This window comes from Chiloscyllium plagiosum, chromosome 25 (assembly GCF_004010195.1).
Source record: "Chiloscyllium plagiosum isolate BGI_BamShark_2017 chromosome 25, ASM401019v2, whole genome shotgun sequence".
In the NCBI taxonomy this organism is placed as follows: Eukaryota; Metazoa; Chordata; class Chondrichthyes; order Orectolobiformes; family Hemiscylliidae; genus Chiloscyllium; species Chiloscyllium plagiosum.
This window is the reverse complement of record NC_057734.1, coordinates 35,819,035-35,840,815: the sequence shown is the minus strand read 5'-3', so window position 1 is coordinate 35,840,815 and position 21,781 is coordinate 35,819,035. Positions and strand designations below refer to the sequence as shown.

At 38.8% G+C, this 21,781-nt stretch overlaps 2 protein-coding genes across 9 annotated transcripts in view; one reads left to right on the top strand and one right to left on the bottom strand.

Annotated features, from left to right (window-relative positions):
* The window catches only part of rfc5 (replication factor C (activator 1) 5), a 56,345-nt gene extending 44,667 nt beyond the window's left edge, over window positions 1–11,678 (top strand). For 2 of the 3 annotated variants that reach the window (XM_043715872.1, XM_043715874.1), the window contains 2 exons: window positions 3,185–3,239; window positions 3,388–3,554. In XM_043715872.1, the coding sequence (XP_043571807.1) occupies window positions 3,185–3,239; window positions 3,388–3,487 (155 nt within the window). In that variant the 3' untranslated portion in view covers window positions 3,488–3,554. Of the gene's footprint in view, window positions 1–3,184; window positions 3,240–3,387; window positions 3,555–11,638 lie in introns of those variants that run through there. The other variant, XM_043715873.1, reaches the window with a different exon arrangement.
* Window positions 458–21,781, bottom strand: part of wsb2 (WD repeat and SOCS box containing 2) — a 34,225-nt gene continuing 12,901 nt past the window's right edge. Inside the window, exons 4-10 of one of the 6 annotated variants that reach the window (XM_043715865.1) lie at window positions 21,462–21,593; window positions 15,044–15,144; window positions 13,083–13,255; window positions 12,251–12,364; window positions 8,706–8,813; window positions 8,097–8,271; window positions 458–759 (exon numbers count right to left, since the gene is read on the bottom strand). In XM_043715865.1, the coding sequence (XP_043571800.1) occupies window positions 8,112–8,271; window positions 8,706–8,813; window positions 12,251–12,364; window positions 13,083–13,255; window positions 15,044–15,144; window positions 21,462–21,593 (788 nt within the window). In that variant the 3' untranslated portion in view covers window positions 458–759; window positions 8,097–8,111. Of the gene's footprint in view, window positions 760–3,653; window positions 3,864–4,576; window positions 8,272–8,705; window positions 8,814–12,250; window positions 12,365–13,082; window positions 13,256–15,043; window positions 15,145–21,461; window positions 21,594–21,781 lie in introns of those variants that run through there. The other 5 variants (XM_043715866.1, XM_043715868.1, XM_043715870.1 and 2 more) reach the window with 5 other exon arrangements.

The window sequence follows — 21,781 nt, the reverse complement described above, 5'->3', positions numbered from 1 at the left end:
GCTGCACTCATAGCAAGAACAGTGCCAATAAATAAAGATGCCAAACAGCCTAAATTTATACGCTGGGTTCTGGGAGAAGTATGGGCCAAGGGCTTCCATAGAGCCATTTCTGGCAAACAGGATGTTCGGGATTTCAGCCTCACCATAATTTCTGGTGCCTTTGCAACTCTTAATGTCAGTGAACTTGCAGCATTCACTGCTGTTAGGCCCAGAATTTCTGATCCCTTCTGTTCAGAACAATTAGCCTCAGTTTGGACCTTGTTTTGCTCAACAGCCCTGGTTTTATAATAACTAATTCCAAAAAAAAACTGTCATGTTCTTTGAACCAAGGAAACCGAATACAGAACATCCTGAAGGGTGTCATTAATCTTTTCAAAAACAATCAGTAAGGTGAATAGAACTTAAGTTATGCAAAAGCATTAAGACACACCTTTTAAAAAAAAACTGTTTACAGACCTAATTCTCAAAATTTATTTTCAAATATGTTCAGTCAAAGCAGGTATAATTTAGTCTGTCGTGTAAACTGGGTGTTGCTCTCCATTACTATGGAGATATTTGTGGCAATCTCCAGGGTCCATTCTGTAAACAGTGTAGTTGATAGCATTATTACAGCTGTGTTCATTCGAATACTCATTAAAGACCAGGTCTTGCAACCGACACCATCTGCTGGGTGACGCTGGATGTTTTCTTGTTCAATCTCCTTGGAGACTGTTGCAATTTCCATAACAACGTTTTCTGGTAGGAGGAGCTGTTTGGCTGCTTTTGAGAATAAATCTAAAGTTATTAAAGTATCTGTTATGTAACTAAACAGTAAGACATACCTTTTAGTAGATTTTGTAGTTGCACTTATCCCTCCTCTCGGAAGGATGTTGTGAAACTTGAAAGGGTCCAAAAAGATTTTACAAGGATATTGCCAGGGTTGGAGGATTTGAGCTACAGGGAGAGGCTGAATAAGCTGGGCCTCTTTTTTTCCTGGAGTATTGGAGGCTGAGGGGTGACCTTTATAGAGGTTTATAAAATCATGACAGGCATGGATAGGGTAAATAGACAAATCGATTCCCTGGGGTGGGGGAGTCCAGAACTAGAGGGCAACTATTTCAGAGGGTGGTGCGAGTGTGGAATAAGCTGCCTGAGGAAGTGGTGGAGATTGGTATAATTGCAACATTTAAAAGGTATCTGGATGGGTACGTGAATAGGAAGGGTTTAAGAGGGATATGGAACTAGATTAGGTTAGGATATCTGGTCAGCATGGACAAGTTGGACAGAGGGGTCTGTTTCCATGCTGTACAACTTTATTTATCCTATCCATGCCCCTCGTGATTTTATTCATGAAGTCTTTTCCCTGGGTTGGGGAAATCCAGAACAAGAGGGCATAGGTTTGGGGTGAGAGGGGAAAGATATAAAAGAGACCTAAGGGGCAACTTTTTCAATGAGCTGCCAGAGGAAATGGTGGAGGTTAGTACAATTGCAACATTCCAAAGGCATCTGGAATAGTATATGACTAGGAAGGGTTTGGAGGGATATGAGCTGCGTGCTGGCAGGTGGGACTAGATTGGGTTGGGATATTTGGTTGGCGTGGATAGTTGGACTGCTGTGTCTGTTTCCGTGCTGTATTTCTCTATGACTCTCACTCTGTGTCAGGTTTTCATTTGCTTCAAGAATATGTGGTGTTACACCTCAAAATATAGTCTACAACAAATTAAATTGTATGTAATAGAAACCTCACAATTGGATTCAGTACAGAAAGCAGACAGATTTACACGCTTAATTGTAACCTGACTTTGTAATTGTTTCCAAATCCTAAAAGTTGGTATTATTCCATGTGTGAATTAGAAGTGTCATGTTCTCCTGCCTTTGCACCCTTCCTGCTGCTGCCTCTTCCCTCTCCTCAAATTGATAGTTGTCCCCTTAGAATATCCTGCCCAAAATGTTATTCCTGCTTAATGCTCTCCCTTGACAAAGGCTTTGGTTAACACTCCTAATTTCTCTTGACTTTGAGGGGGGCCCAGGATGTCTCTTCTATATTTAAATATCCTAGTGTCAGGTTTTACGTGCCAGATTTGGGGTGGCAAGACTAGCATTAGTTTCCCATCAGAAATTGCTTTTTTTTTTAAAACTGGTCCAGCTCCTTCAAAGCCCCTCTGAGTGAACAGAACCCCTGACACTCCTGTTTATTTTTTTTTCTGCCATTCCTGTTTTTTTTTCCTTTTTATTTTTCCCCAGCACCCAAATTGTGTGCGCGTGCAGGTGTGAGACAGTGAAAGACAAGGTGTACAAATTTTTATTCAACTTCCACTACCAGACAGAAATGTCACTGGCCACTTGGGTGTTCCAAGTAGTGCCCGTCCCATCAAAGGGCAATGCTACATGATCAAATAGTGAAGGGGAGGGTAGGGATTAAATCAAAATAGAGTTGGAGGGGGAAATGATACACTCCACTCCCTGCAGCACCCACCTCTCCCTGAACAGCTCAAGGGTGTTGGTGGACACCATGTACTCCTTCTCCAGAGACACCCAGGGTCTGACATAACTGCAGAAGAGGGGCAAGCAAAGAAGTTGCTTTTAACTACTCTGTTAAATAAGTACCTTTTTAGGTTATTTAAGAGTCCGTTGGAATGCTGCAAGTCTGGAGTTACATGTACATCAAACTGGGTAAGGATGGAAGATACTCTATCCTAAAGAATATTAGTGAACCAGATGGGCTTTTTAACAAGCTGGTTCACTTGTTCATCATTACTGTTACTAGCTATTTAACAACAAGTTGATTTAGTTAGCAGATTTCAAGTTCTCCAGCTTTCAACTCATGTCTTTAGGTTATTGATCTTGGTCTCTCAATTACTAACTAAGTTGCTGCTGCTTTTGTTTAACATATTGGAATGTTTTTAGCTAATCTAGGAAATTTGTGTTCGATTGTGTTTATAGTGAATGCATATAGTTTCATTCCTGCTGTGATAAAGCAACAGTATTAGTTTATAAAATCACCTCAGGAATTAAGAATCAAGTGAGTATCTCCACCTCTATCTCCTGTTAGATTCAAACTTATTCAGCAACAGAATCAAATAATGACCTGCTTTGTTTGGAATATGTAAAATTGACCACTAGGAAGTGCATGATACCAGACAGTGGAATTGCTAGCTTCATTGTATCAAAGCTTCTCATGTTTATATGTATGGTACTTTTTCAGTCGATTTGCCACCTTCGGTTCGAATTCATTTATTGATCAAGATGGCTGATATCGAGTAAGTATTACTTCAGAATTTTCTTCTGGGATATTAGTCATGGAGGACGGATGGATGGTGGGGAAGGGGAATGAGGAAGAGGCGGCGGCAAGTGGAGAGAGGGAATGTAGAAAAAAAACAGTGGATGACTTAAAATTTACTTTAACAGGTACAGGCTGGCTTCAGGAACAAATGAGAAAATTCAACTGAGTTCACTTATTGCTGCATTTCAAGTTGCCCGTGATATGGTTGTTGCTGAAGCTGAATGAGTTTATAATTTTGTATATTAAAAATTAATGACTTGATCCTATTAAAATATTTCAAAGTTGTCTTCTGGAAACAGGTTTTGTCCAAAGTTATTCAGTGGACTTTTACAATACAAATAAAATTGTAAGCAAGGTGGTGAATATAGAGAATAATACAGAAACAACTTACATGCATGTTCATTGGGAGCAGTCATTTCCAGCAAAAAATCATTTTTAAAATTGATCCACAATTAAGGTGATTTCCCAAACCAGGTCATAGTTGATTTTTTTTAAAAAAAGTGGAAGGTTTCTATAATACCGGATTATGTTTCAGCTTGATGCTTTCTCCACTAGGTCTCTTGTTTATATTTCATTTAAGGCAAATGTTGAAAAAGAAGTTCTAGGGGAAAAAAACAGTGGTTAGCACTGCTGCCTCACAGCACCAGGCACCCGGGTTCAATTCCAGCCTTGGGTGACTGTGTGTGGAGTTTGTACATTCTCCCAGTGTCCAAGTGGGTTTTCTGCGGGTGCTCCAGTTTCCTCTCACAATCAAAGATGTGCAGGCCACGTGAATTGGCTGTGCTAAATTGCCCATAGTGTTAGGTGCATTAGTCAGAGGGAAATGGGTGAGGGTTGGGAGGGTCTGTGTGGATTTGTTGGGCCAAATGGCCTGTTTCCACATTGTAGGGAATCTAATCTAATCTAAAAATACAGGGATTCTATTTCCACACTGGGTTTTACATATTAATCAGGTGCCACCTACTGGACACTTTAGGGAATTTAAGTAATGGGAAATATACATATAATGACAGCTAAGTTAGTGTTAGAGATGTATAGCATGGAAACAGACCCCTCTGTCTAACTCGTCCATGCTGACCGGATATCCTAACCTAATCTAGTCCCATATCCCTCTAACTCCTTCCTATTCATCTACCCATCAAGGAATGTTACAGTATTAAAGTTATTTCCTCAACAGTCCAACATACAAATATTTTCCTCTACTGTAAAACTGCAGATGATTTTATAGGAGGAAATTTCAGTAGAACTAAAACACTGTTCAAATCTAAATTAGCTTCTAATGGGATTGCATTGAGTTGAATAACTTACTGATCTTGAATGTAGCAGCAAATCTCAAGACTCAAACTACTAAGGCTGCATGCCTAGAATTGGAACTTAGTTTATTTAATGCATTAGAACAACCAGATAATTTTCTAATATAGGGATTTGCAGTTTTGAGACTGAATATAAAAGTCATTACTGAGCAAAAACGATAGTGTCATAAGTCAAGAGCGTTAAAGGTTTTTAAAATATGGAAGATGGCAATAAAGTCAGGAGTTGCAGACAAGTCAAAGTGGCTGGAGTTATTTGCTAGCTGTTAGTTAATACCTGCAGACAAATTAGTAACATTTATTGCATCTTTAAAATCAGGTTTTGCTGTTATTCTTTCAAAGAGTTTAACAAATAAAACTTCACACTGGACAAAAGCTAAATAATGCTGTCCAGGTCTAAAAACTGGGCTAGGATTAAATAAACATTCTATCAAGTGTTTAACCTTGTAACTCCTTCATCATCATAGAATTGGCAATAAGTCCAACCAAGAACGTTCCCCCCAGAGTCAAAGAGGCAGTCTTTCAACTGACAGGCTCAATGTTATTTGTGGAATAAACAATAGTTCCTTGAACTTGACCGGTTATAAATTTCAGCTGAGAAAGCAAGTTTGTTATAAAGGATTTGTAGTTACAAATCCTTTAAGTTCCAAACATTGTAACTACTTAAGAACTACTCCTTGCTCAAGTCCAAGTTTGTGCAGTGATGTATCAATTGGACTTGGTGGCAGCTTTTGTCTTGTTGTGGTCAACTTTGTTAGCAAACAATGTAAGCTACTTCTGTGTGGGGCTCAGGAACCCCACTTTGGCATGGCAGTCTCTTGTCCACATTTACTACAGTGGGACACTGATGATTTCTCTAGATCCTCCTCTTGGCCAAATTGTGCTAATCAATTTCTCCTTGCCTGTTCCGGTGCTCTTCCAAACAAACACCTTCTGGAGGTCAAGGCTAGCAACTCTATTGCAGTTGTCAGTTTCAATAGATATTATATTAATATCTTGCATGCTGGTATATTTGTAATGGAAGTATGAACAACCAGGTGATAAACTACTGGCCAGTTGACCATACATCCATCAATGAAAATGGCAAAACCAACAGAGGTCATTGGATTAATAGTGATACACTAATAAACTTAGCATCTGCCAGGAGTCCTGAGTTATGACCTTGTTCTGTGACAACATGAGGATATGTTGAGACAATGAACTTGGAAACTAGCTTTTCTGTCTGCCAGGGACACACAGGCCCGATTTCACATCTAGGAGAAGTGTATAAGCTTGGTAAACTCAATTTGATGTTCTCAATTAGGTTTTGTTGCACACTTAGTCAACTTGAGGCTGGGATTGCAAATAAAAGACAAAGCAAGATGTAAACTTTAGTTGTTAAAGCAAGTTGTGAAGAGGACAAAGTCTGTAAAAAGTGACACATATGGGAGATATGAAGCTTTCCATTGTCAGGAAGAATAGAAAAATCAGTTTTCTCAATGTGGATAACATGAATCAAAATTATTATTGCAGTAAGTAATCAGAAAGACAAATGAAAATTGGCCTTTATTGCAATGAGGATAGGGTATAAAAGTAGGGAAGTTATTTTACAACTGTACAGGCTATTGGTGCCTTCCCATCTGGAGTGTTTATACAAATTTGGTCTCTACTTAAGGCGACACACATTTATAATGCAAGTTCAAAGGAGGTTCACTCAGACTGATTATCTCCAGAAAGGTTGAGTTGGTTTAATCCTACACTTTAGCATTAAGAACAAGTAGTGATCCTTCAGAAACAGAACATTGAGGGGGCTTTGAGGTAAGCGTTGAGGAAAATGCTCTTATCTAGGGAAAATCCTAGAACTGAAGGCACAATTTAAAAGAAAGTGGAGGTGTCATTTCGACTGAGATGGGGAAGGAATTTCTTCAGAGGGTTGTTTATCTTTAGAATTCTGTTCCAGAGAGCAGGGGGCTGGGCCATTGAATATGGTCAATCCAGAGTTGAATAGGTACTTGATCAACCAGGAAATTGTGGGTTTAGGGGTGAGTGGTGGTAAAATGGAGTGAAAAAGTTAATCACATTAAATGATTTTTTTTTTTGTAACCTGGGGAGGAAAAGAATGGTCTGAGCAAAGATTCCCCATTTTCACTTCATGTACACTGCCAACTGAAGAATTTGACAATGTCTTAACATATGCAGACATGCATTAAAACAACTTTAAAAAGTTAAATTTTATTTCTAAAAATCAGACAAAAATAAATACTGAAAATATATTCTATTCTTTAAATACAATGAAATAAACAACTGTATTGTATAAATGTTTTGTATCAAGCCTTCTCCAGTTTGCACTGATTAAATCAGTTTAGGAGGTACAAAACATCTTAGTACAGTGACAAGACTAATTTTGTGGAGTTAAATAGTTGCATGTGATTAATCCAAAATGTGTAACAACACCACGTTAAAAGAAATCGCATTCCATAGGAAATCTACAACTGATAACTAACTTTCATACTTTTGAGACAAAAATCCACACAGACCCATCAATTTAGTACGATTGCTCAAATGTTGATTCTCCAGCATTAATCTTGCATCTTTTGCCAGTTTTCTTTATCATGTGTATTTGGTCAACCTTTGTTTCTTTCCTGCATCTTTTATGAAAATCTGTCACTTGTAGTTCTACACTAGCAGGAATTAAAGCTAGTGCATGCAGAAAAACATACACAAGTACCTTGTTAGAAGGCAAGGTGAGATCAAAGGTTACATTTGGGCCACAAAGATCTACATCTGGCCTGTAAGTTTTCAATTCTAGCATAAAGATGTTAAAACTACAAAGGATAGAACAGTGATCAAACACAAGAAATATTTTAAAAATGAAGAATGGCTACATTCAGCAACAAGAGATTCCAATCAAAATAATTAAAAGATGAATCTGAAATATTCTAGTTAGTCATAAGGTACCAAACTATTTTTTTTTAAAAAAGGCAAGTTTTTAAACATTTTCCCCAGACTAAATTAAATTTAAATAATTAAATCCATAAATCTGAGGATAAAAATTTTAAAGGAACACTTATGAAACCGTGCAGATAGATAGATCAATAATGATTATCCATCTTTGTGCAATTTTAAGCCATAAATTTACAAACTAAACTGGAGATCAAAAAAGATACTATACTTGTGGGGCTTGCATCTTGAAATACTTAGTTTCATAAATAACATTCTTAACCTTCAATCTGGTCTACATCTTTCTGAAGGCAGTAGATCTCCACATTTAGAACAAATATTATACTTTTGATCAGTGACATAACTTCTGTGGAAAGTTCCAATAGTGTGCAAAAGATTGATCTGATAGAGGAGGGCTTTTTTGACATTGAATGTAATAAGTTTTATAATGGAAAAAGGCTCTTTTTTGTGACAATTATTTTTGGAAACTAGATGTACATTTTTAAAAATCAAATACAATATTCATTTAAATAAATCTTGGTAAAAATATTATTCATTATCTATTACTTTTAAGGTAAGGGTTCCCATTGATCCTGTTACTTTACCTCTGCAAGTGTGAGCTAGAACTTATAAATCAAGAACTGTTTAATCTTCTTTGGAACTGACAACAGCATAACTTGGTGGGTGGTCATCATGTGGCGCACAGCATTGCGGCAAATGTGTTGCAGAGTTGGCAGCACCTTAGATACGGTCCAGAATGTAACATGACCATCTCTTGTCCTGGAACAACATTGGTATAGGGTGGAGAAAAGACTTAAATTTTTAAAACTAGTCTGTATACCTATAATACTTAACCTTGTGGAGAGAATTTTCAGCAAGTCAATTTTCTGAAGTATTCAGTGCCAAAATGGAGCACTACTGTTGGAGATGATTCCTCTAAACCGGCTGCAAAGGCAGTTAGAAATGGGCAATAAATGTTGGTTTAGCCAGCATAATTACCATCCCATGAAAACAACATTTAAAAATAGATAGTATGAAAAGTCACATCTGTACCTCCCAACAGGTCAGCAGAGATCTGAAACACATCATTGGGAATCCCCTACACCATTCTGGTTATATAACAACTCAACTTACTGCTTAAGCATATTCACTAAAAGTCAAGCAGAGCGACAATTAAACTCATAGCTCAATACTGAACCTGAAAGCATCCTTACCCTGTAGCCAACACACTACCATGTGGAGAGAATGTACAACAGAGCCCATTGGTCAGAGGAGCAACATATATTGGCCTTTGTAAATTCAAGCACCAAATTCTCAGCAATCTAAACAAAGAAAAATCTTAAATTACAAATTGTATTTGCTCAATACAAAATCTGCAAAGACTGACTGTCTTAATATACATATCAACCAAACTAAACAGCAAACTGACTAGCCGAGCCGGTAAGTTTAACTATGTTAACACTGAACATTGCAAATTTTAATTTTTTCACGTACGATGTTAAATATTAACTAACTTCTTCAGTAGCTGATTTTAAAATTGAATGACAACACAACTGATTTGAAGAAAAGTTGTTTTGCCAAGAAAACAAATATCAGTGGTTAGAATCTAAAATGAACCATCTTACAGAATGAAAAGACAGATTCAATTAAAATTCAAAATGGGCTTTGGACAACTTCCAGAAGTGAGAAATATTGCTATGTCATGAAGGTGGGTTGGAACTAGTCAAGTTGCTATCTACAGAGCTGGGCAAGTGCTGTACCTAATCTACGATTCTATGAGGAATCAGAACCTTGCAGAAGACTTCATATTCGGGTTGCTTCATTGGAGATCCATGTTTAATAACTTGCAATATCCCCTCTAAGATGTGCAATCCAGGTATACCTGCATGTGTTTGAGTTACTACGCATGCTCAGCTACTCAAAATAAGCAATAAAATGGATCCCACCCACACAAATCAGTGTCCAGCATAAAAGAAACTTGGACATACCATATATTCACAAGTAAAGTCGATGTAAATGTTGACCCCCTATTTCTGGCTACAAAATCTGGAATAGACCATATATCTTGTAAAATTCTTCACAGCTAACAGATCAAACATTTGTTATGATGAGGAATTTTGTTTTCCATGCTATGTACAAATCACACCAACACGGTACAAAAGAATCAAATGCCAACCAACTTCATGGAGTACACCGTCATATACCTAGTTGAGGTTTTGAAATTTCATTATTTTGTGTAAAAACACCCTCAGAAGAAAAAATACAGCAGAGTTTAAACTGAAAGTTATTGAAGTTGTGAAGAAGAGAAATAATTTGCAACAAGAGAATGGTTTCTCAGAGAAACTTTGAGACTGGAGAAAGATATTGAACCAACTTTAGGCAATGATAAATGAAAATGTGCTAACAGAGGTAAACCTAGCAAGTGGCCACAATTGGAGAAAAGAAGTTGCTGAATGGATACCTGAAAATTGTCAAAATGAAGGGTCTTAGTCATGAAGCCATCTGAATCCATATATAGAGTCAGAGATGGAGAAAGTGAGGACTGCAGATGCTGGAGATCACAGCTCAAAAATGTGTTGCTGGAAAAGCGCAGCAGGTCAGGCAGCAAAGGAGAAGGAGAATCGACATTTCGGGCATGATTCCTGAAGAAGGGCTTATGCCCAAAACGTTGATTCTCCTTCTCCTTTGATGCTGCCTGACCTGCTGCACTTTTCCAGCAACACATTTTTAAGTGATAGAGTCAGAGATGTACAGCTTGGAAACATCCCAACCCAATCTAGTCCCACCCGCCAGCACCTGGCCCATATTCCTCATAACCCTTCCTATTCATCACCTATCCAGATGCCTTTTAAATGTTGTAATTGTATCAGCCTCCACCACTTCCTCTGGCAGCTCATTCCATACACGTACCACCTTTGCCGTGAAAACGTTGCCCCTTAGGTCTCTCATATCTTTCCCCTCACCCTAAACCTATGCCCTAGAGTTCTGGACTCCCCCACTTTAGGAAAGAGACTTTGTCTATTTATCCTATCCATGTCCTTCATGATTTTATAAACCTCTAAAGTCACCCCTCAGCTCCGACTCTCCAGGGAAAAAAAAACAGCCCCAGCCTGTTCAACCTCTCCCTATAGCTCAAATCCTCCAACCCTGGCAACATCCTTGTAACTCTTTCCTGAACCCTTTCAAGTTTCACAACATCGTTGTGATAGGAAGGAGACGAGAATTGCATGCAATATTCCAAGTGGCCTAACCAATGTCCTGTACACAATTACAACATTATATCCCAACAAGAAAGATGGAATTTCAGATTTTAAGCCAAGTGCTAGATAGTGCACAAGGGTTGAGAAGGCATGACTTAGTTCTCTACCAAAGTATAAGATTGTACAAAATCAGTTTCACCAGTTTGTAATCAGAAGTTTGCAAAAGGAAGGCTACAAGTTATCATGCATTGGATACATGGACAAAACACCTATTACCTCTCAACATGCTGGACAATCAAACTGTGAACCGAAAAGGAGAAAAAGAAAGGATTGGTGAGAACCACTGATCATGAGAAAAGTAGGTTTACTTTAGTTCTCTTTTGTATGACTGATGGCCCTCAGATAAAACCAATGGCTGTTTTTAAAGAGAAAAACTTTGCCAAAGGAGAAATTTCCAAAAGAAATTGTCATCCATGTGCATTTACAAGGCTGGATGGATGAAGGTGGATTTACAAAATGGTTAAAGGAAGTTTGAAATTTATGACCCGGTGGACTACACAAGGAAGAGTTTGCTTGTCTGCGACCAGTTTAGATCTCATCTAGTGAGGAATGCTGTTGATAACATCCAATCACAGACAATAGGTGCAGGAGTAGGCCATTCTGCCCTTCAAGCCTGCACCACCATTCAATATGATCATGGCTGATCATCCTTAATCAGTATCCTGTTCCTGCCTTAACTCTATAACCCTTGATTCCACTATCCTTGAGAGCTCTATCCAACTCTTTCTTAAATGAATCCAGAGACTGGGCCTCCACTGCCCTCTGGGGCAGAGCATTCCACACAGCCACCACTCTCTGGGTGAAGAAGTTTCTCCTCATCTCTGTCCTAAATGGTCTATCCCGTATTTTTAAGCACATAACACTGACATAGCTGTAATTCCCGACAGACTTCCAAGTGGAAGGAAATAAAAGCTGACACTATTTCCGAATCATTGAAGAAATGTGAAATTTCAAATGCATAGAATGGTACAGAGAACGACCATTTATGGGATGACATAGATGAAGCAACAGCAGATGATGTGCTACCGCTAACTACAGACAGCGAAAATGAAGAGGATCCATACAATGATATCATTCATCCTGATGATAGTGAAACTTTATTTGGTACTGAAGATGTTGAAAAGTGTAATTTTGCAGGATTTTAATTAACGTTTGTACTTGACATGTTTAAGATGTAACATGTACAAGTAATTGTGATTTAAAGCCATATTACATTTCTACTTCACTTTTTCTATGTATAAATAAAAGCTTACTACCGATAACTCATTTTTGTTTCTATTGTTTTTATCTAATAATTACCCTAATTTATTGTGTTTTCTTTTCCTTTATTCATTTAGAAGATCAGTTGGGCTTCAGCTAATGATACGGTATGAATTTTGACAGGCATGAATTTCGGCCCCTCAAAAAATAGTATCCACGTAATAGTCGGCCCCATAAATTTAACTTTTGTAATCTAAAAATTTTGATTATTACTCAAGTATATACGATGTTGATCTTACCCATCATCTGCTACTGAGGTAACATTTAGTCCCTGCTGGGAGAAGGAGACTGCTCGTACAAATCCGGTCCGAAAGCCTTCATCAACATCCAGAGAAGCTGGTGGGGAACAATGCCTGCAGTACCAAAGCTTTACATTAACACAGTTTGTTCTGGTTTAAAAGTCAATTTTAAAATCTGGTTTCTAGTGACTTTTTTAAAAAAGATAAAAACATAGGCTTTATGTGCAAATGCTATAAAATGCAACGTTTCCTCCCAATTTGCAAGGAGGAAAATGGCTGAAATTTACCGTACCAGAGAGGAGCATGAAAACATGTTTATAATGACATGACACAACATAACTTGAAGAGCTGGAATATATGGATACATTACCCAGAATAAATTACAACACGAGCACTGCCAATACCAGCTGAGAGATACTAGCCATGTGGAAGTTGGAAATCCATTCTAAACACTCTGGAAACCTACAATAATGTTGTTAGGTACCTGACAGAAATTTAAGTCACTGAAAAAGCTCCCCTGAAATGGCCATGGTTGGTTTGTCACTAGTTTTCCAAGCATTGAACGGCCATACCATTGTGGAATTAAATCTGGTCCATTCATTTTTTTTCTGCGCATGTCTTGCCAGCTTGGACTATTTCCATCATTTTGTTTAAAGTTCAAATTTAGATGCAAATAGAAGTCTGAGATCAATTTATTGCACAAACATACAAAGACTTAGGATAAGGATTTAATATTAACCTGAGTTTGATTCATTCTATGCACCACATTGTTAAATGCTTTCCATGCAAAAACAAGCCTGACCAATTAACTTCATATAAATAACTTCTTTACCTCAGCTTCATCAGGCTTTCTCCAGTGTATGGGTCCCATACAATTACATAGGTATCGTAAGATGCAGTAGCTAGTAATGCTCCATTGGAGGAATATTCACATGATACAACATCACCTCCATGTCCTTCTAGTTTCCGAAGCACTGTATAGGTTACTGTGCTCCAAAGCAATACCTGTGATCACAAGGCAATTATGACATTAAGAAACTGTAAAAGCATCAAACCTGAAGAAGAATTTATATGGAATGAGCAAGCAGTGTTTAAAGATCATGCCGAGAGCATAATTAAGATTTCCTAATAAGGTATATTTCACATTCCACTAACAAGAGCCTCTGTAAGCACTCATGGACCAATAGCCCTTAATTTACAAAAACTAAAAATTCAGGTATCTGAAATTTGCCTTCCACTTTTAGAAAAAAAAGCCAAATTCTATGCTGTAACTCTCACAGGTGAGACAATACATCCACAAAAGGATTTGATGCTGGAACTATTTGAGCCAAGGCAAAATAAAAGTTACATGTCAATTACAAAGCTGTTTCCACACTTTTTAAAATTCCTGTACAACCAAAATGTGCCCAAGGCCTGCTTTAGATAATGTAAATTGTAGTAGTAAGTGTCTTTTATAATTCGTTTCTAGAATATATCAAAAGAGGATATGCAGCTTTGACGACATCTTCCAAACCCATACAATCACCACCCACAGAAGAACAAGTACAACAGATACATAGGAAGACCATGACTACAGGTTCACATCCAAGCCACTCACCACCCAGACTTGGAAATATATCACCATTCCTTCAGTGTCACTGGGTCAAAACTGAAAACTCCTTGAGGGAGGGAGTTCATGTGTCTACACCAAATGGACTGCAGCTGTTCAAAAAATGAGGGCATCTAGCGATAGACAACAAATGCTGGCCCAGCCAGCGATGCCCAGATCCCACAAGTGAATTTTTAACAAAGAAAACAAGCCAAATGCTTTGTGAAACAGGTTTTACAAATAGTTTTTTTTAAAATGGATACAGAAGAGCACAGATACACATCAGCTGAAAACTAGATTCAGAAATGTATCCCCACAGGTCCAGCAGTGTCAACTGAATTACTGAAAAATCAAATGCCAGTTTAAAATGAAAGCAAAAGAAGGTGTGAACAGGATACTGACTTGGATATCCAATCTACAATGAAGAGTTTGTACTGAACCCCTGGGGAGATTGCCACACCATGGATAAGTCATAAAATTAACTATTATTTCCCCAATTTTTATTGATGATCTTCTTCACAGCTGCAGATGTCTCAGCTATTTCCATAATATCAGGATAAAAAGATGATTACGGAAAAAAAAGGAAAGGGTACAAGATGGAAAGAAAAAGATCAGAAGAAAAATCTAAATGAATTGGATTCACCACCCCAACTTCCAAAATCACTACAGAATTAGATCAATAGGCTTGACAAAACTTTATAACTGAACAAGATTGAAATGAATGCAGATTAGCAAATAGGTTCAGCAATAAAATATGCATAGTTTCTGACTGAGCAGTCATGCATAACAGGTTCATTGATCTCATATCCATCAGTCATAGACAACATTCACCAATTACAGGTACACCAAAAGGTTGAGCAATTTACTTTGATCAGAAGGGTGTGAATTTTTCAAACATCTCACAAATGTTAGCAGTGTTTATTTATAACCTGAAACGGTGTGCTAGAGAAAATTGGGTACATTAGATAGTGGGAGTTTACTTCCAAAATTCCTTTTTGATATTCAATAGAACAGTCTGCAATTATTTTAGAATTACTCATGAATTCTAATGAAGCTATTTTTTAAAAATGGTGTCACTTGGGTATTAAGTTCAGTAGCATTTAAGTGTCATTGTTTAAGGAAAAACTACACATACATATGTAAAAAGAAAAATGTTTCTTATCCAGAAAGCTCACACTTATTGACCAACACAGATGAAAACTTACCATTCTTCCCCCTCCTACAGAGCAAAGCATTGTCGAATCAGGGGAGACAGCACAACAATAAACCCATTGGTTATGGCCATTTAATACATGCAGTAGTTTACCTGGAGGAGGGTGGAGAAATAGAGCAATGCATCATACTGAAACAATCCTCAGCTGAAGAAAGGTCTCATAATTGCAACAATGAATTATACACTGATACATGCAGAAATAGCAGCACAGCATCCCAACTATGAGAAATATTTCTGGTGACAGAATGCCAGGAATTCCAATGAACAGAAATGTAGTATCTATTCAACAAGTACATTTTTAGATTCTTAATCACCGCATAGCATCAATTATCAAACTTGATTCAAACATTTCGTTGACATAGTTCATTATGTTATTGAACATTGAAACTGTTTCCAAGAACTGATTAAAAGGTGACAAGACTAAATTGGTTAACTAAATATTATCACCCAATAAAATGCTGCATTTATGACAAAATTCTGTTGCTCCATCAATATTTTACAAATGCACATTAATGCTGATCAAACAATTGGACTTTTACATTTCCTTCAATAATCACCATTTGGTTCAATTTCTTCTGCTCGAGTTACTTATAATCCAAATCACTGATGGATAGGTAAGACTGCCTTATGGGATTTTTTCCCCCCTGTGACATCCTCACCCCCTCTATCCAGAAGCGCTTTGCTACTGTCCAACCATAATCAGTGTAATGTATTTATAGATATTCATTTGTTCATGATATTGAATGATCAATATTTTGGGCAGCAAGAAAAAAAAAGTATGAAGAGGGGCAAAAGTAAATCCCTAAAGTTTTTTTTAAAATAAAGGCTAACAGCAAAAAGAAGTGTCAGGAAGAGGATGGAAGTTGAGCAACAAGTAAAAAGATCATAAAGGCAGAAAGCATGGCTTAGGTACTTAAATGAATGTTTCACATCTGCCCTCACTAAAGGAAAATGTTGGATCAATTCAGTTCACTATTGCCTTTACAGAAGGAAGTCTGTCATCCTTATCTGGCTTGCCTATGTGACTCCATACTCTCAGCAACATAGTTGACTCTTGATTTGGAGATGCCAGTGTTGGACTGGGGTGTACAAAGTTAAAAATCAGACAACACCAGGTTATAGTCCAACAGGCTAATTGGAAGCACACCAGCTTTCAGGTGGATGAAGGAGCAGCGCTCCGAAAGCTAGTGTGCTTCCAATTAAACCTGTTGGACTATAACCTGGTGTTGTATGATTTTTAACCTTGTTGACTCTTAACTTTCTCCTCAAATGGCCTCAAGTCAATCAATTCAACAGCAATAATAGATGTGCATCAAATGCTGGTCTTGCTGGAGATCCCACATCCTGATTAAAGAATTTTAAAAAAACACTGATTCATTTGTCTAAACTGCAATGAGTTTATACTGAACTTTTGGAGGACTGGCTCACCTAATTCATTTGTAAAATTGGTGGTAACAATTTTGAATAGGATAAAAAAAAAGAAAAATCAATGAAGACAGAGGTATTAAAAGGGTGGTAGCTAGCAATGTCACCCTATCCAATAAAGGGTAGATCTTCAGTTACTGACACATTGGTGGAAAGAATAAAAAATACCTATTGTGCTCTTTTAAAACTCCTTAAATAATGGTGTGATGCCAGAGAACTGGAGGATTAAAATGTTATATCACAGCATCAAGCTATTACAGACTTCATTTTCTCTGGACTTCTCCCACAACTTCCCATCTTAGTCCCCAACCCACGTCTTCCCAAAATAGGACTGCCCGAGCAGACCATTATTCAGCCTGTTCTTGTCGCACTGAAGTTATTTCTTCCTATTTTGATTCTGTTCCCCATCTCAGTCTCTTCCCACTTACGTTTGTGATTTTTTTGACACTACATCAGTTAGAGTTTTTTGGCCGTAGCTGCTTACTCTTCACCGTGGATGCGTAATCTCTCTGCACACCCATTCCCCATCAAGATGGTCTGAAGGCTCGCCACTTCTTTCCTTTGAGGTGGTGGGAGAGGGGGGGGGGGGGGGGGGGGGAAAGGAGGTGGTTAAGAGCTTCAGTAGTCCCCTCTACTACCATCCTCCTTCACATAGCCAGCCACACTGGTTCTCACTGAAAGTTTTCAGTAACTGGTCTCATTTTCTCCTGTTAAAGATAGGACTTCAGGTACCATACTTGTCCTAGTTACGTCAATCTGTTTGGCAGTCTCTGTGGAAAATTCCTTGTTCCAGTCAGTCATTCTCAAGACCTGACCACCACTCTCTCCCTGATACAAATCAGTGATGCCTTTGGTGCTACTTCCTGCTCTCGTCAGAATTGGCACATTTAAAATCAATTTTGTTTTGAATTCCCATCTTTCTCTCACCTTCAGCTGCTCCATCTTGGACATTCATTCCCTTTCTGGCCTTTACTGTTTCTATTTCTAGAAATGGGCTGACCCCCAAATACCCTCTCACAACCCACCAATTTCCATTTTCCTCAACTGCACTTACTCCCAGCCTGTTTCCTGCAAGGATTTCATTCCTTTTTCCCCTGTGTCTCAGTGTCTTTTATTCCAGTGATGCCTCTTTCAACTAGACTGCCTCTGACATGTCTGTTGTATTCAACCGAGAATTCTCTCCACTGTAGCAGATAGAGGCCCTCAACTGTGTCCAACCTACCTCTCACTACTCTGCCCTCACCTTCCAGAACAAATCGCCAAGATCACTTATCAGCTCACCAGTCTCTACATTCAAAAGGATCATCTACTATTTCACCATCTCAAACAGGATACAACCACAAAAGATAATCCCCTGCTCTCCAATTGATATTTAAGTACACTTCCAAAGAAATTTAGCAGAATATCTATTGTAAACATAAGTTAGCCCATAGGTATAAAAAGTGTAGTGTTGATATTCAAGTTAGCTAGGAAGCAAAGAGAAAATGTTTTTTTTCCCCCAAACTGGAGGAAAATATGCGAAGGTTCAGAATTAAAATGATTACTTTGGCTCTCCATACTAAATGATCTATATGCTGGCAATTTCACCATTTCAACGCCTGCAGAGGACTAAAAACAAACGTAATCAAAGTTCAAGGAGGAATGTAGGAAAACATGCTAGAGGTAGCAACAGATGTACCTAAACATTAGATGCCAATCTGATTAAGCCAAAACACAAGCCTACATGCTTGCTAGCAACAAGCGACAGCATGTTAGAGTGAAGAATGCCCAAAACTGCCAATTCAGATCCAAGCTCTGCAGTTTATCATATTTAAGTCATGAATGCTGTTGCACCATAAACAGTAATAGAAGGAAGTGTCTCCAAAAACATACCTAACCTTAAATGACAGTGAAACTCACCCCTCAGATGTCAGACTTCAGTCATGTTGATTCATCTAACTAATAGAAAGATGGTCATCTACTTAATGAGGCTAAAAGTAACTAACCTTGACATTAAGGAGTATTCGACCAATTGCAGCATTAAAGAACACCAGTAAAATTGAAGTCACTGGAAATTAGGAAACTCACCAGCATCTGCAGTCATATATGGCATATGGTTGTTGTTGCTGGAAGCTAATCATCTCTGTCCTAGACACTGCTGTCGGAGACTAGGATACAGCCCGGAGGAACATAAAACATCTATTTTACAGAGGTGGTGGTGTTGGATGTCTTGAAACGCATAAAAGTGGATTAATCCCCAGGATCTGATTCAGGTGTACCCTAGAACTCTGTGGGAAGGTAGGGAAATGATTGCTGGGCCCCTTGCTGAGATGTTTGGATCATCAATAGTCACGGTGAGGTGCTGGACAACTGGAGATTGGCTAACATGGTACGATTTTGAAGAAAAGCGGGAAGGAAATGTCAGGGAACAATAGAGCAGTGAGCCCGACATCACTGGTGGGCAAGTTGTTGGATGGAATCCTGAAAGACAGGATTTACATGTATTTGGAAGGCAAAGACTGATTAAGGATAGTCAGCATGGCTATGTGCGTGGGAAATCATGAGTCATGAACTTGAGATTTTTGAAGTAGTAACAAAAGGGGACTGATGAGGGCAGAGTGGTGTACATGATCTATATGACCTTCAGTAAGGCATTCAGCAAGGTTCTCTATGGGAGACTGGTTAGCAAGGTTAGATCTCATGGAATACAGGGATAACTAGCCATTTGGATACAGAACTGGCTGAAAAGTAGAAGACAGACTGGTGGTGGATGGTTGCTTTTCAGACTGGAGGCCTGTGACCAGTGGAGTGCCACAAGGATCAGTGCTTTGTCCTCTACTTTTTGTCATTCACATTTGGGGCAGCACGATGGCACAGTGGTTAGCATTGCTGCCTCACAGTGCCAGGGACCCGAATTCAATTCCTGCCTCGGGCAAATGTCTGTGTGGAGTTTGCACATTCTCCCTTTGTCTGCGTGGATTTCCTCCGGGTGCTCCGCTTTCCTCCCACAGTCCAAAGATGTGCAGGTTAGGTGAATTGGCCATGCTAAATTGCCTGTAGGGTTAGGTGAAGGGGTAAATGTAGGGTAACGGGTCTGGGTGGGTTGATCTTCGGAGGGTTGGTGTGGACTTGTTGGGCCGAAGGGCCTGTTTCCACACTAAGTAATCGATATATGATTTGGATGTGAGCATAAGAGGTACAATTAGTAAGTTTGCAGATGACACTAAAATTGAAGGTGTAGTGGACAACAGAGTGGGTTACCTCAGATTACAACAGGATCTTGACCAGATTGGCCAGTGGGCTGAGAAGTGGCAGATGGAGTTTAATTCAGATAAATGTGAGGTGCTGCATTTTGGGAAAGCAAATCTTAGCAGGGCTTATGCACTTAATGGTAAGGGAGTGTTGCTAAACTAGAGACCCTGGAGTGTAGGTTCATAACTCCTTGAATGTAGAGTCACAGGTAGATAGGATAGTGAAGGTGGCGTTTGGTATGCTTTCTTTTATTGGTCAGAGTATTGACTATAGGAGTTGGGGGGATAGTGTTGTGGCTGTACAGGATGTTGGTTAGGCTACCTTTGGAATATTGCGTGCAATTCTGGTCTCCTTCCTGTTGGAAGCATGTTTTGAAACTTGCAGGGATTCAGAAAAGATTTACAATGACGTTGCCAGGGTTGGAGGATTTGAGCTACAGGGAGAGGTTGAATAGGTTGGGGCTGTTTTCTCTGGGGCCATCGGAGGCTGAGGGGTGACCTTATAGAGGTTTATAAAATCTTGAGGGGCATGGATAGGATAAATAGACAAGACCTTTTCCCTGGAATGGGAGAGTCCAGAACCAGAGGGCATAGTTTTAGGGTGAGAGGGGAAAGATATAAGAGGGACCTAAGATGCAACTTATTCACACAGAGGGTGTGCATGTACAGAATGAGCTGCCAGAGGTAGTGGTGGAGGATGGTACAATTGCAGCATTTAAAAGACATCTGGATAGGTATATGAATAGGAAGGGTTTAAGGGATATGGGCCAAGTGCTGGCAAATTGGACTAGATTATGTTAGGATATCTGATTAGCATAGACAAGTTGGACCAAAGGGTCTGTTTCCGTGCTGTATATTTCTATGACTATGACTAACTGTTTTCAGCTCCTTCAATATTCTTTCCATCACAAGGAAGGAAGTAGGGATGTTCACTGACTACATGGTGGTCAGTACCATTTACAGTTCTTCAGATGCTCAAGTATTCCATCCTTGCATGCAACAAAACTTGGGTAACATTCAAGACTTTATTTGGAAGAAACATAGTTGCATAGCTATAGAAAATGAGTAACAGTATGAATCATCTGTCTAAGTTAAGAAACATTTAACCAAAGAGCAGAGATAAGCAGAAAAGGGCCAAATACCCTCTTCTTTGCTGCGACATTCAATGATTTTAAGAAAACTTTGAATGGTTCTTCTTCCACTGAGCGTATAAAGGCAACAAGAACTCTTGATCTTGCAAGGAATTAAGGGCTACGGGGAGAGTGCAGGTAAATGGCATTGAAATGCCCATCAGCCATGATTAAATGACGGAGTGGACTCGATGGGCCAAGTAGTCTTACTTCCTCTGCTATGTCTTATGGGAGTGCCCATTTGACACTTTCATCTGAATTTCATTAAGCACTTAGTGTTCCAGTATAATGTTACTGAGTAAAACCCAGAATATAGGGAAGAGGTCTCTCTCTCTCTCTTCTACCCTCAAAATCATATTACAATAATACCGTTTAGCAAGCTAGTAAGAGACAGAGTTGAAAATGCTGTTAATCCATTCCAAATTTACTATGTAACCTGAATTTTGCCTTCCAGATATATTGGAGAAATTACAAGGCTACACAGACTGCTTTATACAGAAAAGACCAATTCTTCTCATGTATGGTCCCTCTGGAGCCCATGGGTGGCCTCCAAAATAGTTCAATAGCCTTTCTTCAAAATAAGTTAAAAAGATGGAATTACTCCCCCCCCCCCCCTCTCACGTACCATTCTGTTTTAGGTCCCATACACGCAGAGTTCTGTCTCTTGATGCAGAAACCAACATGAAGTCTTCATTGGTGATAAAAGCAAATGATCTCACTACAGACTGATGCCCCTTCAAATAGTGGAGAAGATGAGCTGCAATAGAAAGAAAAAGGTGGGTTGAAAACTACATGCAATCCATAGAATACTGGCACATAAAACATTCATCTGTTTAAATCTCTGGAAAATGGGAACCTGATATTCTGGAAGCAATGTCCTACACAAGTCACCATTCACATTCTAAACCCTGATGTGGAATATTGACTATATAGACATTACAGTCT